The 15,428-nt window shown below is 36.5% G+C and overlaps 1 protein-coding gene across 4 annotated transcripts in view; it reads left to right on the plus strand.

The window, feature by feature from the left end:
• RC3H2 (ring finger and CCCH-type domains 2) overlaps nucleotides 1-15,428 on the plus strand; it is a 46,977-nt gene that overhangs the window by 9,030 nt on the left and 22,519 nt on the right. For all 4 annotated transcript variants that reach the window (XM_055336784.1, XM_055336799.1, XM_055336807.1 and 1 more), the window contains exons 3-6: nucleotides 1,964-2,081; nucleotides 5,740-5,973; nucleotides 11,031-11,206; nucleotides 14,886-15,086. In XM_055336784.1, coding sequence (XP_055192759.1) covers nucleotides 1,964-2,081; nucleotides 5,740-5,973; nucleotides 11,031-11,206; nucleotides 14,886-15,086 — 729 coding nt within the window. The remainder of the gene's footprint in view (nucleotides 1-1,963; nucleotides 2,082-5,739; nucleotides 5,974-11,030; nucleotides 11,207-14,885; nucleotides 15,087-15,428) is intronic.

A 15,428-nucleotide genomic window follows, 5' to 3' on the forward strand; every position in this document is an offset into this window, starting at 1 on the left:
TACCCTTGGCTGCAGGCGGCACTAAACCGCTGCGCCACCGGGGCTGCCCCAAGTGTTTCTTTTAAAACACATTTCTGAGCAACCCCGGTGGCTCAGCGATTTAGTGCGGCCTTTACCCCGGGGCCGGATCCTGGAGACCCTGGATCGAGTCCTGCGTCGGGCTCCCTGCATGGAGCTTGCTTCTCCCTCTGCCTGTGTCTCTGCCTCTCTCTCCCTCTCTGTCTGTCATGAATAAATAAAATCTTAAAAAAAAAAAATTCTTTTCAATGCTCATAATCCAGTTAGACACTCTGAAATCAAGGTGCATCTATAATCAGTAGTATGTCATAATTGGCAGGAGTTTTTCTTAATGGCACATAAAATAACAGTGCCTTTTGCAGACAGTGGCATCTTAGATACAATAAAATATGATAGACTCTAATAATACTAGCTATCTGCCATTTATTTAGCATCTGCTATATAGGCCAGGTATTGTTTTGTGGTTTATAAATGTCCTCTCAATTAGTCCTTAATAGCCTGCAGGCCCATACAGTGAGATTTCTATTACCTTTATTTATTTATTTTTAATATTTTATTTATTCATGAGAGACACACAGAGAGAGAGAGGCAGAGACACAGGCAAAGGGAGAAGCAGGCTCCATCCATGGAGCCCGATGCGGGACCGGATCCCAGGACCCCAGGATCATGACTTGAGCTGAAGGCAGACGCTCAACTGCAGAGCCACCCAGGCGTCCCTTCTATTACCTTTAAAACCTGGCCCCACCTGCTACTACTGGATTCAGACTGTCTGCTTAAGCTATATTGCTTCATAGCCAGTTGTTAAATATGCCATACATATTCTCACCTGAGGGATTTTGTTGCGACTCTTATCTCTGTGTAGAATGTTTATTACCTCTTCTCTCTCAAGTCTTTATTCAAATGTCATGATTCCCAAGGTAGCCTGTCCTGATGACCCCCTGCCAAAACTGTAACTACTCTCTGACTTTCCCAATACCGCCCCCATCCTTGCTGTGTCTGTCATACTACCTATTTATTTATTATGTTTTTTAATATATTAGCTCCATTCTCTCTTCACGAGATTGCAAGCTCTACAAGGGGCAAGCAGTTGTGCCTGTTTTGTGCACTGATAGATGCCCGATACCCAAAACTGTGTTTGGAACATGTTAAGCACTCCATAAATACAAATATTTGTTGGATTAAATTGAATTCTCATAATGGCAATATGAAATAGGGATTTTCGTCTCCATTTTTCAGGGAGGAAAACCATGAGTTGGAGCAGTTAAATGATTTACTCAAGGTCACTCAGAAGTGGCAGAGCTATAGTTTATGCCCAAATGTTGACTTTTCATTAAGAATAGTACATCTTGGGGCACCTGTTTCGCTCAGTCAGTTGAGCATATGACTTTTGATCTCAGCGCAGGTCCTAATCTCATAGTTGTGAGTTCAAGGCCCACATTGGAAGCCCAGCATGGAGCCTACTTAAATAAAAAATACTGTCTTGTTCTACCAAAAGGAGACAAACCATTATCGATAAATACAGTAAATGAATTTCATAGTGAGAAGGTGCTAAGTACTTTTTTTCCTATTTACTTTAAAATACTTTAACTTGTAAAAAGTAGTGCACAGAGAACCTGTATAATTTTCTGTAGCTTCCCTTAATGTTAACATCTGTCAAAATTATAGCATAGTTATCAATCTTAAGACATTAACATTATAGAATATTATTAACTACCTGCTGCTTTTTCCATTTATTACTACATTGAGCCCCTGCCATTAAGTATGATAAACTTGGTTCTTGGAAAGCAGTTTGGCTAGGTGTTCGACTTTAATTTTACTTAAAGTACTTTGATGTATTGTCTCTGTATTATAATTTTATACTCACCAAGATTATTATCAAATATGTAAGTAACAGTTCTATAAGCTGGATGAATGTATTTCCTCAATTTTTCTTTTTTTTTTTTAGGTACCAGATCATCAGTCAATAAAGTTAAGTAATCTAGGTGAGAACAAACACTATGAGGTTGCAAAGAAATGTGTTGAGGATTTGGCACTCTACTTGAAACCACTAAGTGGAGGTAAAGGTAGGTTCATAAAAAGTGTTTTTACTGGTGAGCAGGATTTGGTAACATATTTACTTTGAAAGACTTAATGTTAATACTCTATCCAATAATTTTGACTCTTAAAAAATGAGTTTGGACAACTCTTGGAAAACTTTTTGTTGGAGAGCATTATATTTTCTTCTGAAAATAATTAATATTGTTACTATTTTAAGAATTCATCAGATACTACATATTGAGATTTCTACGGTATTTGTATTCATTAAAATAATACTGCTGTAGCAGAATATCAATTTTAATAAGTCCTGCTCAGAATTTCATATATTCAGTCATTCAATTTTATTGAGCATTTATCATGGTTAGGGTCCCTGCCTAACCCTCCCTCACAGAGCCCACAGTCTATCAGGGGCGATAGGCATATAAGTACAATAAATTACTTTAAGTGTTTGACAGAAACAGAATTCAATTTTATTTTTTTTTTATTTATTTATTTTTACAGAATTCTATTTGATTATCACTGCATACCTGACCCACACATCTTAGATGAATCCATCAAGTATTATTTTATACCTGCTCTATGCTTTGCACTATTGAATATTTAGGACACAGTGATTTCCTTGAGAAACTTAGCCTATCCACCTCCATTCATTCATTCATTCATTCATTCATTGAGCAAATACTGACAAGCATGGACTAAGTGCCAGGCCGTATTTTGGTTCTTGGCATGAGTAAAATGCTTGCCCTCAGAGAACTTATGTTTCAGAAAAGAGAGAAAGTATAATAAACAATAAACATAATAAAAATTATATAGTATAATTGATAATTGTTATGGAAGTAAAATAATACAGTTAAAGGGATTAGAAAGGTCAGGGTGAGAGGACAAGGGCAGATTGCAATTTTATAGAAGGTGGTTAATGTAGGCCTCATAAAGAAGGTAGCTTCTAAACTTGAAATGAAAGAGGTGGGATCCCTGGGTGGCGCAGCGGTTTGGCGCCTGCCTTTGGCCCAGGGCACGATCCTGGAGACCCGGGATCGAATCCCACGTCGGGCTCCCGGTGCATGGAGCCTGCTTCTCCCTCTGCCTGTGTCTCTGCCTTTCTCTCTCTCTCTGTGTGTGACTATCATAAATAAATAAAAATTAAAAAAAAAAAAAGAGGTGAGGTAGTTAGCCATGTAGGTTCCTGGGAAAAGACTGTTCCAGAGGGGCAATAAGGATGGAGCACGTAGATGGTACAGTCAGTTAAGCATCTGACTGTTGTTGTCGGTTCAGGTTGTGATCTCTGGGTCCTGAGATCAAGCCCCGAGTCAGACTCTATGCTCAGCATGGAATCCACTTGGGATTCTCTGTCTCTCTCTCTTTGTCCCTCCCTCTTGTTCTCTCTCTCTCTCTCTCTCTCAAATAAATAAATAAATCTTTAAAAAAAAAAAAAGAAGAAGACTGTTCTAGAAAGGCAATAGTAAAGTCCCTAGTGCATGCCTAGTATCTTCAAAGAACAATAATAGGAGAGTGTGCCTGGAGCAGTGGGAGTGAAGGGGAGACCAGTAGGATATAGATGAAAGGAAGTGGTAAGACCAGATAATGTGCAGACTTGCAAGCCATTTTAAAGATTCGAACTTTTACTCCAAGTGAAATTGGGGATTCACTCTAGGATTTTAAGCAGAGGAGTGACACAATCTGACTAATGTTTAAAGGATCTCTCAAGCTTTTCTGTTGAGAATTCAGTGTAGAAGGGAAAGGATAGGAGCAGGGTATTGGTTAATAGGCTAATGGGCCACCATAGTAGCAGTGGAGGTAATGAGAAGTGAATGGCCGGGAAATATTTTGAAAGTAGAGTCCAGGGAATCTCCTAAATTATTGCGCGTGGGCTGTGAGAAAAAGCAGAATCAAAGAGGACTCCTGGGTTTTGGGGTCTGAGCACATAGAAAGAGATTGCCATCAACCTAGATAAGGAATACTGTAGGTAGATCAAGTTTAGATGGGAAGATCAGGAGTTCAGTTTTCATCATGTTATGTTGGAGATGTCAGATCTTCATTTGGATGCTATTGAGTAACCAGTGGATATATGTTAAGGAATGAGGTATAGAAACTGTATGTTTGGGCGTCATTAACATATGAATATAATTTACAGCAACTAATAAGATTGGCTAAGATCATGCACACAGTGAACGTAGATAAAGAAAACAAAAACTGAGTTCTGAGGCATTTTAACATTAAGAAGTCAGGAAGAAAAGATGAAATCAGATTAAAAAAAAAAAAAGACCTGAAATAAAAGGAAAGAAGAAGAGCGAGAGATGGAGTATTCTGGAAGCTAAGTAAAGAAAGTGTTTAAAGGAATTAGGAGTGGTTGTATGTTGAGGGCTGTTGAAAGGTCAGGTAAGGGAAGTTACTGTGAATTGACCAATGACTTAGCAAAGTAGAGGTAATTGTCGTTACAGGCAGTTTTGATAAAGTGATAGGAGCAACAGATTGATTGGAATAGGTTTTAAAGATTGTGATGCAAGGAATTTGGGGATACAGCCATTAGAAATGACAAATACCCACCATTTGCTTCAAGGTGGATGGAACTGGAGGGTATTATGCTGAGTGAAATGAGTCAATCGGAAAAGGACAAACATTATATGGTCTCATTCATTTGGGGAATATAAATAATAGTGAAAGGGAATAGAAGGGAAGGGAGAAGAAATGTGTGGGAAATATCAGAAAGGGAGACAGAACATAAAGACTCCTAACTCTGGGAAACGAACTAGGGGTGGTAGAAGGGGAGGGGTGGTAGAAGGGGAGGGTGGGGGGTGGGGGTGAATGGGTGACGGGCACTGAGGGGGGCACTTGACGGGATGAGCACTGGGTGTTATTATGTATGTTGGTAAATTGAACACCAATAAAAAATAAATTTATTTAAAAAAAAAGGAATTTGGAGATAGTGAATATAGACAATACTAGAGATTTGCTACAAAAGAGAAGAAAGAAATGGGGCAGAACTGGTAGGTGAAAAGCAATGAATAAAAAGATTTATTTTGAAGATGGATGAAATAACAGCATGCTTTCTTTTTTTGTCTTGCTGATGGAAGCAATCAAATAGAAAGGGAAGAAGTAATGATATCAGAGAGAGGAAAGAATTGCTGGAGCATATCCTTGAGTTAGGAAAATGGATTATGATCTTAGAGTTTGCCATTAAATTCTATTCCAAACGTCATGTATGTAATAAAATTAGAGCTGTTACTAAACTTTTCATAACTGGATGGAAAACAGGCTAAATAAACCCAGAATAGCCTTTTTTTTTTTTTTAAGATTTATTTACTCATGAGAGACACACAGAGAGAGGCAGAGACACAGGCAGAGGGAGAAGCAGGCTCCACGCAGAAAGCGCGACGTGGGACTCGATCCCGGGTCTCCAGGATCACACCCCAGGCTGCAGGCAGCGCTAAACCGCTGCGCCACCGGGGCTGCCCCCAGAATAGTCTCTTGAGGGACACATGCAACCCAGAAAACAGGATACCTAAATAAAATTTGAAGTAACTAAAAATTAGACTCCTGTTACCACAGAATAGTAATACTCTTGTTAAAACAGTGAAAGTACCTTACAGAGGACTCATTACAAATTATGGCTTCATAGTTAAGTATGGATAATGAAAATTGACTTGTTTTATTTAATTGAAAAACTTTGTTTCCTTCCTCTTAAAGGTGTAGCTAGTTTGAATCAGAGTGCACTGAGCCGGCCAATGCAAAGGAAACTGGTGACACTTGTAAACTGTCAACTGGTGGAGGAAGAAGGTCGTGTAAGAGCCATGCGAGCAGCCCGTTCACTTGGAGAAAGAACTGTAACAGAACTAATATTACAGCACCAGAATCCCCAGCAATTGTCTGCCAACCTGTGGGCTGCTGTCAGGGCTCGAGGATGCCAGTTTCTAGGGCCAGGTAGGATAGATCACCGTCTTTTCTCTTACTGGCTATCAGGGTTAGAGGATGCCAATTTCTAGAGTTAGTTGAGAATCCTGAGACTTAACCCATCTTTATTTATACATATAAATATTGACATAATTAAACCAGTTTTTCTAATCATAATCTATGTGACAGTACTGTAGCATTTTAGAATAAATTTCTCATTTAATCTTTAGCAGCTTTCGAAAGAAGTGACACAGATCCAATTTTATAATTTAAAAAATCGAGTTAGAGAGGCCTGATATTATACAGGTAGTAAGTAAAGGAAAAATAAAGTTTTTTAATGAAAAAATTTTAATTGTCTTTAAAACTTGGAAGACAAATTATACACACAAACATACAAATCACCAGGGATAATGCCTTCATAGTTATTTCCATCTACATTCCACTTAAAAAATCTTTACCTATACCAAGGTTATGAATGAAGTACACTTCTCTGTTACCTTTTAGAAGCTTTATTGTTTTACCTTTCTGATTTAGAGCTACAGTCAGGTAGAATTTTGTGTGTGACTGTGTGTAAAGGAAACTTTTTAAACAAGTGCATTGAGACAACTGAATAGACATGTGGAAAAAGACAAAATTAGATCTGTTTCTCATACACCGTAGCTACTTAAACATCAAAGTAAAAATAAATGACAAACTTAGAAAATGTTTTTATTATATCACAAATGACTAATAAAACTAATACGTAAGGTACTTCTAAAAACTCAGAAAAAGACACCAACCACCCAACTGAAGATTGGCAAAAGACATAAACAGAAAATGCACAAGAAAAAGTAATGTAAATGGCCCTCAAACATCTAAAATATACTCAGTGTTTCTCTATCAAGAGAAATACACATGAAAATTATATTGACCATTTCTCACATATCAGATTGGCAGAATTCAAAAGGTTGACAATATTTGTTGTCAGGGCTGTTGATGTTTTCCGTGATGCAATTAAAAAATATAGTCAAATATCAGTCTTTTCAGTTACTACTTCTGGATTTGGAGTAAAAAAAAAAAAAGTGTTTCCTATACTAAGTTACAGAGGAATTCATGCTTGTATTTTTTTTTTTTTAAGATTTTATTTATTTATTCATGAGAGACAGAGAGAGAGGCACAGACACAGGCAGAGGGAGAAGCAGGCTCCATGCAGGGAATCCGACGTGGGACTCAATCCCGGTTCCCCAGGATCACACCCCGGGCTGAAGGCAGCGCTAAACCACTAAGCCACCCAGGCTGTCCATGCTTGGTATTTTTTACAGTTGTATGATTTATTTTTTAATAATTATTTATGACCTATTTGAAATTTAAGTAGCTATGGTGTTAATGTCATCAGGAACCAAGATTTTCAGCATTACCAAAAAAAAAAAAAAAAAAAGATACAAGTATGAAGTCAAAGAATTTATATAAAAACCCTTTGGTCTTAAATTTGAATTGTCACTGTAAATACAGGCTCATTTACTTTTCTTCCTCTAAAAATGCCTATTCTCTAGGTCTGCCCACCGGGCTTAGAAGCAGTGAATAGCCATAACACCCAGATTATGACCCTTAATAAATACCATTGCCCATTAAAAAGAAACCGGGCTCTTTGGATAAATGCCATATTCCAATTCTAGGGTGGGGAAGTACAAGTTGAGCCTGGGAATTCTTGGCGTAGAAAGCACAAAAGCTATCAAAGATCATTGGCATCACATCAAAATAAGTAAATTTGAAGGGTCTCCCGCTGGACGCGATTGGCACGGTTTGAAAATCAAAATGAATAATGATTAATGGATTGAAAGATAAAATATATGAAAATCCAAGATTTTGTAATGACGGTACAAGAAAAATTAAATGGTTTTCTTTGGCAGTTGCTTAATAATGCCAACACATTATTCTAGAAATTATGAAAGAGTAGAATAAAAGTCAAGCAAATTTTTCCGTCCTTCCTTTACAAACTGTTTTCAAGGACAGTTTCTCAGGGTGTTGAATGTAGGTACCTCTTTTAGCAAAATTCCAGCTAATAAATTTAGAAAAAAATGTGTCAAAATTAGAAAAATCACACATTTACAATCTCAAGTCAATTAATGGGTCTACACAAGAATTGTTAGTAGCTGTTAAAACCATTAGATGTGAGGTTCCTGGGAAAATTTGCTATAGATGGGTGAGACCTGAACCTAATATCAATCTTAACATTAACATTACTAAAAGTGAGACTACTAGGCCTTAATTGTCTCCACTTTTAATATATGGAATAACAAGTATGCTTGGCAGAAAAAGAAACAAAATCTCAAAAAACAAAAGCTCATTCTGAATCTAATCAAGCCTGTAGTTTACATGAGATAAAGAGGATAAATGAACATATTTAGGAATACTACAAGCACAAAATAAGCCAAACCAAGAATGTGGGGAAGTGTTTAGAAAAATGATTGTTTCTTAAAAAAATTCAGAGAAAAACTGAATTTTCTCTTTAATGAGAGGGTGGAAGGTAGTGGGAAGCTTTTGTGTGTGTGTGTGTGTGTGTGTGTGTGTGTGTGTGTGTATTTTAAGCCTAAAGGCATATTAATCAAAAGCAATGTATGGACTTTATTTGGATACTTACTCAAGCCAACTATAAGAAGAAATTTTTGAGACAGTGGGAAAAAATTCAACTTCGGATTGAATATTATATGATAATAGGGATATATATTACTTTCTAAAAATGTGATAAAGTTATAAAAATGTTTTTGAAGTCTTTACATGTTAGAAATAAATAATGAATTATTTAAAGGTGAAATGCTATGTTGTCTGGGATTACCTTCAAAACATGCCAGCCAAAGCAAACTAGAAAAGTGGGTAAGAACTGGCAACAGCTATCTTATGGGATCATGTTATCTCTACTTTTGTATGTTGAAAATTTTCCATAATGCAAAGTTAAATTGAAAAATATTTTTAAAAATCCACATTTATATATAATTTAAGAATGTTGTCTTTGGATATTTCCTCATATTTATTTACCTGACCTAAGAAGCACTAGACTGAGTATCAAATATCTTTTGTTCTACTGCTCAACAGCAAAAAGACAACACAATGTAAAAAAAAAAAAATGAACAAAGAGGGTGAAAAGACATCTCTCCAAAAAAAGTACACAGATGGCCAAAAAGCACATGAAAAGATGCTTAGCATCAGTAGTCATTAAAGAAATGCAAATCAAAATCACAATGAGATACCACTTCATACCAGCTAGGTTTGCCATAAGGTAAAAAAATGGAAAAAGATTGTTGGTGAGGATATGCGTGAAACTTGGGAAGTAGAACGGTGCAGCCTCTGTGGAAAATGATTTGGTGGTTCCTCAGAAAGTTAGAGTTACCATATCACCCAGCAGTCCCACTTGTGTATCTACCCCAAAGAACTGAGAACAGATTCAAACTAAAACTTGTACACCAATTTCACAGCAATATTTGTCACAGTGGTCCAAAAGTGGAAGCAGTCCTCATGTCCATCAGCTGATGAGTGGATAACCAGATGTGCTTTGTCCATAAATAGAATATTATTCAGCCACAGAAAGAAATTAAAATACATAAAATATTTTCATTTCTGTGTAAAGTCAGCATAAAAATTTAAAAAGGATTGGAAATGATACATGTAGGTAAACTTCAATATTATGTTAAGTGAAAGACGCCAGTAAAAAGGTCACACATTCTGTGATTCCATGTATTTGAAGCATCCACAAAGGTAAATTCATAGATTCAGACTGCAGGCTAGTGATTGCCAAAGGCAGTGGGTAGAGGCTAAGGGGAGTGACATAAACCATTATGCTGTAGGTTTCCTAGATAGACCTTATGGTTGTTCATGTGAATTGTATACTTTAAAATGGTTAATTTTATATAAAGTTTACCTCAATTTTTTTAAAAAGTCATTGGTGCAAGTACAGTTTTGCTGCTAACTAGTTGTGAACCTTGACCTCAATACCTCATTTGAAAAAGGATTTGATTTGTAATCCAGATTATAGATGACCTCTCAGCTCTGAAGTTCCCATTTTAATTGAGAACCAGTGCACTTTAAAACTTTAACTTTGCAAGAATAATGCAGAGAATTCTTGTATACTTTTTATCTACATTTGTTAGTTTTTAATATTTTGTTATATTTGTCATGTTATTTGCTCTTTTTCTCTTTCCTGAACCATTTGAGAACATGTTGCATATTTTAGTGCCCTTGTATCCCTTTATACTTGCAATGTTTCCTAAAAACAAGGATACCATTTTATGTAACAACAGTTTATTCATCAGACTCAAAAAAATTTAACTTATATACCATACTAAAATCTAATTTGTATTTTGTTTTTGTCAATTACCCCAGAAATGTCTTTAATGCCATTTATTTTCTTTCAGAATATAATTCAGGCCACTTATTCTGTTTGTCATCTCTTTTCATCTTCTTAAAGAGACTGGAACCATTCTTCAGCCTTTCTGTCTGATATTGGTATTCTTGAAGAATACAGGCAGTTATTTTATAAACAATTGCTTAATTTGGGTTTGCCTGATATTCCCTCATGTTTAGATTCAGATTATACTATATACACCCCTGGCCGGAAAACAACATAAATTAATACCTTCTTTAGGTATTGCTCCCAGAGGCTAATATCACTTTAAAATTATGTGCAAAATTGTTATGTCAGGCAAATTGTCTAATAGTCTCACGCATTAAAGAAAAATGATCATTTATCACGAGACTAATATATGTCCCTTATATGTTATTCTATATGTTAGAGTAATTTCATGTATTTTGTAAATGAGGATTTTTTTTCTTCGCACTGTAACATTAACATTATTTAGTTGATCGTTAAATACCTTCAGAAGATACATTTTAAATTCTGTTGACTTGTGTGCTAAATGGTTATTTAATAGAAATTATATTTTGTTTGATTTTTAATTAAGTAAATTGTATTTTTATATTTGTGATGTCTTCTTTTTGTGCTAATGAAATAGACTGTGGATGATGGACCGCCATGAACTAAAACCCAAAGAAGTTTGGCAGACATGATCTGCAAGGTTTCTCATTAATTGTGAATTCATGTTCCTTACTTCTAGCTATGCAAGAAGAGGCCTTAAAGCTGGTGTTGCTAGCATTAGAAGATGGTTCTGCTCTCTCAAGGAAAGTACTGGTACTTTTTGTTGTGCAAAGACTAGAACCAAGATTTCCTCAGGCATCAAAAACAAGTATTGGTCATGTTGTGCAACTACTGTATCGAGCTTCATGTTTTAAGGTACGTAGCAAGCAACCATCTAGATGTTAGTTGCTTGTGTGTGAGACAGAGGCTTTCTAGAATCAGTGTTACCTGGTCTAGAGGCTCCAGGAATACAGAATGCTTTCAAGAGTTGAAAGGAAACTTTGTTTTCCTTCTGCTTTGTTTGCATCTGTGATGCTACCTCTTGGGAATAAACATGTGAAGATGTGCATAACACAAAACTGAGCATAAGGAAATAATTTGGTAAACTTGACTCTCGGGATAATGAATGTAGACTAAAGCAGCCTAATTCAAATGAATTTACCATCTTAAAAGGGAAAACTACCTAAAAGTATTTAAAGTTGGTAAATGTTTCAACTTCCCGTTATTTTTATCTTATTCCCTGTTGTGATTAGATTACAACCTTTAATCTGAAGATGGCTTATAATGTTGCCTCAGAACAAGAGTGAAAAGTTGAGGTACTTGCCCCACTCTGCATTTAGGTAGTGTGATTTTTGTGTGTGTGTTTTGTTTTGGTGGAAAAGACAGAAAAATCCCAAGATATTTAGAAATGTAGTTTCATTGTCTTTTAGAATTGTGGGTGATTATAGGTACTGAGGGAGGTGGAAAGTAGGCCAAATCCTTAAGTTTCTTCATATTACAAGAGTAGGGGTTGCTACTTTAAAAAAAAAAAAAAAAAGTGTAGGGGTTGCTAGCTGGATCTTGAGAAAGGCCCAAAGACTTGGAACTGTAAAGGTCCATTGGCTTCTATAAAACATCAAAATTTGAAAGCCAAAGCTTATTTAAGCTATTTTGCTGGTTTTATATATATAAGCCCAAGAGTGAAAATAGTACAGACAGAAAAAAATTTTTTCGGCAGACTGCATAGTTTGAAATAACAGGTAATTGCTGATGGAAATCTGTTCAAATGAACTCATTTATCTCCACTAATGAGGCTTGGACACTATCTCCCTGATAGTTATAGTGCTTGATTTTGTTGCCCTTAGGGCAACAATAGAAATGAATCCCTGATTCCTCAAGCATTATGTTTTTGGCTAAGCAGCCAAATTACAGAGATCATTTATCATCCTGAAGTGACAGACTAGGTTCTCACACTGTGTATTCCTGACTTAATGTGTATTTTCTCTTATAGGCATCATACTGCTTTGTGGTTTATGATCATACATCTACAGTTACTACTATCTGACATTTGAATAACAGTATAGAAAAGGATTTCAATTTTATGCTCTCATTTCATCCTTACTGGCCTCTAGCTTAAAACATTAAAGCAGTGTTTAGATTAATAAAAAGATATCATGCTGACTTAACTGCCAAAAGACCTCTCTTGGGTATTGTTTACTCTGATAAAATCATCGTTATCAAAGGTCTTGCCTTGATTTTATAGGCTCAGAGATGTGAATTTTGTGGGTGCATACGGTTCTTCAGGAACGGATGCACCCTTACCAAGGTCACACACAATCTATGATCAATTTTATTAATTTGTAATGAGAAGTGCAACTCTTACATGACTTAAATCATCATATTGCAGATATTTTCCTGCAGAAAGAGTATCAGACCTTTGCTTGATTAGCATGGAATCAGCACAAGGGGAGTTAATGATTGATTCTAACATTTGATGCAGTGATTCCCAACTAATGATCTGCATCAGAATTATTTATCTGTGGGGTTTTTAAAAGTATACATTCCTGGGTCCCATCCCCAGATATTCTGATTTGGTGTATCTGATGTAGGACTTGAGCATTCATATATACTTTTTAAATTGTGTGGTCTTCAAAGCCAGGAATTGTGATTACCTGAAATTGTAGTTTCTAATGCTTTGTGGATGATTTTGATGCGTGGTAGTGAGAACTTTAATATGACCAGGCTCTGTTAGCCACCTCTGTCTTGTCTTTACCACTCAGGTGAATAGATGCTTATGCTGCCTACATGGCACCCCGTAGCCTACTTGGTATTTGAATCAGTGCTACTGTCATCTGGTTCTTGGGTTCTTCTATATTTTAGGCTGCTAACTTTTTTGTTTTCTTGGTGTTTCTTTAAATAGGTTAGCATAGAATATAGATTTTTGTGACTTCTAGGGACGCCTGGGTGGCTCAGCGGTTGAGCGCCTCCCTTCCGCCCAGGGCGTGATACTGGAGTGTCGAGATCAAGTTCCACATTGCGTTCCTTGCATGGAACTGCTTCTCCTCTTCTCCTTCTGCCTGTGTTTCTGCCGCTCTCTCTGGGTCTCTCATGAATAAATAAATAAAATCTTAAAAAAAAAAAAAAAGATTTTTGTGATTTCTAAGTTATATACTCTGCTGTCTCTTAAATTATACCTAAACTTGTGTTGATTAGAATTTCGGGTGTCCCACACTTTTCTATAATGTAATTACCTATTCCCAAAGAGAATTGTGAACTGATACTATTAATTCTCAGTTGGTAACTTGATTTTCCCATCTTCATGTTCTGGGCGGGTCATACTATTGTTGTCTCATGTGCCAACAATAGCAGTAGAAACAACCAGTGAGGTGGTCTGGGGATATTTTCATTTTACTAATGAAGAAATCATGATTTTGAACAGTTTGAATGATTTGTTCAGTCTGAGTTTCAGAGTTTGTGCTAGTCCTGGGTATTCTGAATCCTAGCCAAGTTTCAAATGTCAGTGTACAAGTTTTAGGTAAATATGTACCATCTATTTTGGAAATTTTCTAGTCATCTACTTGCATGTTGGCAAATAAGACAGTTTCAGTAGGATATGTGAAGCTCTGTAAACTTTTGAATTTATATTTTTTAAATAACTTAAGTCAGGTATCTGCTGTATAAATATCCTAATGATCATTTTTATGGTAATAGAAATTTTCTTAATTATCACGTGATAGTGCTAATCTATGTCTACCTGTTGGCTGGACTGATTTGTCATTCCTCTGCTTAAAAGTCCTTATTGACTTCCCATGCCCTTCAGGATAATACAAATTTCTCACCATAGTTTGTAAGGCTCTCTGTGATTTTTTTTTTTCTAGCCTGTATCTCAGCCTTTAATTCTATATGCTCTGCTCTTTCATTTTTCTTTTTTTTTTTAAGTTTTTTTTTAATTTTTTTTTTTAATTTATTTATGATAGTCACACAGAGAGAGAGAGAGGCAGGCAGAGACACAGGCAGAGGGAGAAGCAAGCTCCATGCACCGGGAGCCCGACGTGGGATTTGATCCCGGGTCTCCAGGATTGCACCCTCGGCCAAAGGCAGGCACTAAACTGCTGCGCCACCCAGGGATCCCTGCTCTTTCATTTTTCTATTTTGCTACTTACTACTCTTGTTAGGATTTTTTTCTTACATGAAAATTCCTATTTATTCTTCAAGACTTAGTTTATGCAGCTTTCAAGTGGGGGAAGCCTTCTCTGTAACCCCTTTCTCCCACCAGTCAGATTTAATTGCCTTTCCTTTATGTTGCTGTGGAGCATTATAATAGCACATATACTGTAACTTTCTGTTTACAAGCGTCTTCTTATCAGTTGCTGAGCTCACTGAAGGAAGGCAAAACTATGTACTGGGTTATGTAAGTTCTGCCTTGTTCCAAAAAATTTGTGAAAAGACCTTTCTTTTCCTTGCACCTTTTTTGTCTAGTATCTGACACCTCTACGCTCCCCACAAAAGAATTGAGTGAAGGAGGGGAGAGAGCAGACCAATTTTGATTTTTTTTTTTCTCCTTTCTATCTTTTAGGTTACCAAAAGGGATGAAGACTCTTCCTTGATGCAGCTAAAGGAGGAATTTAGGAGTTACGAAGCATTACGCAGAGAACATGATGCCCAAATTGTTCATATTGCAATGGAAGCAGGACTCCGCATTTCACCTGAGCAGTGGTCCTCACTTCTGTATGGTGACTTGGCACATAAATCACACATGCAGTCTATCATTGATAAGGTTTGTGAAATTAGTGGTGCTTGTTTTATATCATTGCTGTTACATTGAAGAGCATTGCAATCTTCAGAAGGGACTAAAGAGACAATTAGTTGGAGATTCCTCTGTTTTTAAGTATCAGACGCTGTATTATTTTATCTTTATTTCTTTTTATTATTTCTTTATTTTTTTAAGATTTTATTTACTCATTCATGAGAGACCCAGAGAGAGAGGCAGAGACACAGGCAGAGGGAATAGCAGGCTCCCTGCAAGGAACCCAATATGGTGCTCGATCCCAGGATCCTGGGATCACACCCTAAGCAGAAGGCAGAAGCTCAACCATTGAGCCTCCCAGGCATCCCTTTA

Source organism: Nyctereutes procyonoides, unplaced genomic scaffold (genome assembly GCF_905146905.1).
Source record: "Nyctereutes procyonoides isolate TBG_1078 unplaced genomic scaffold, NYPRO_anot_genome, whole genome shotgun sequence".
Lineage (NCBI taxonomy): Eukaryota > Metazoa > Chordata > Mammalia > Carnivora > Canidae > Nyctereutes > Nyctereutes procyonoides.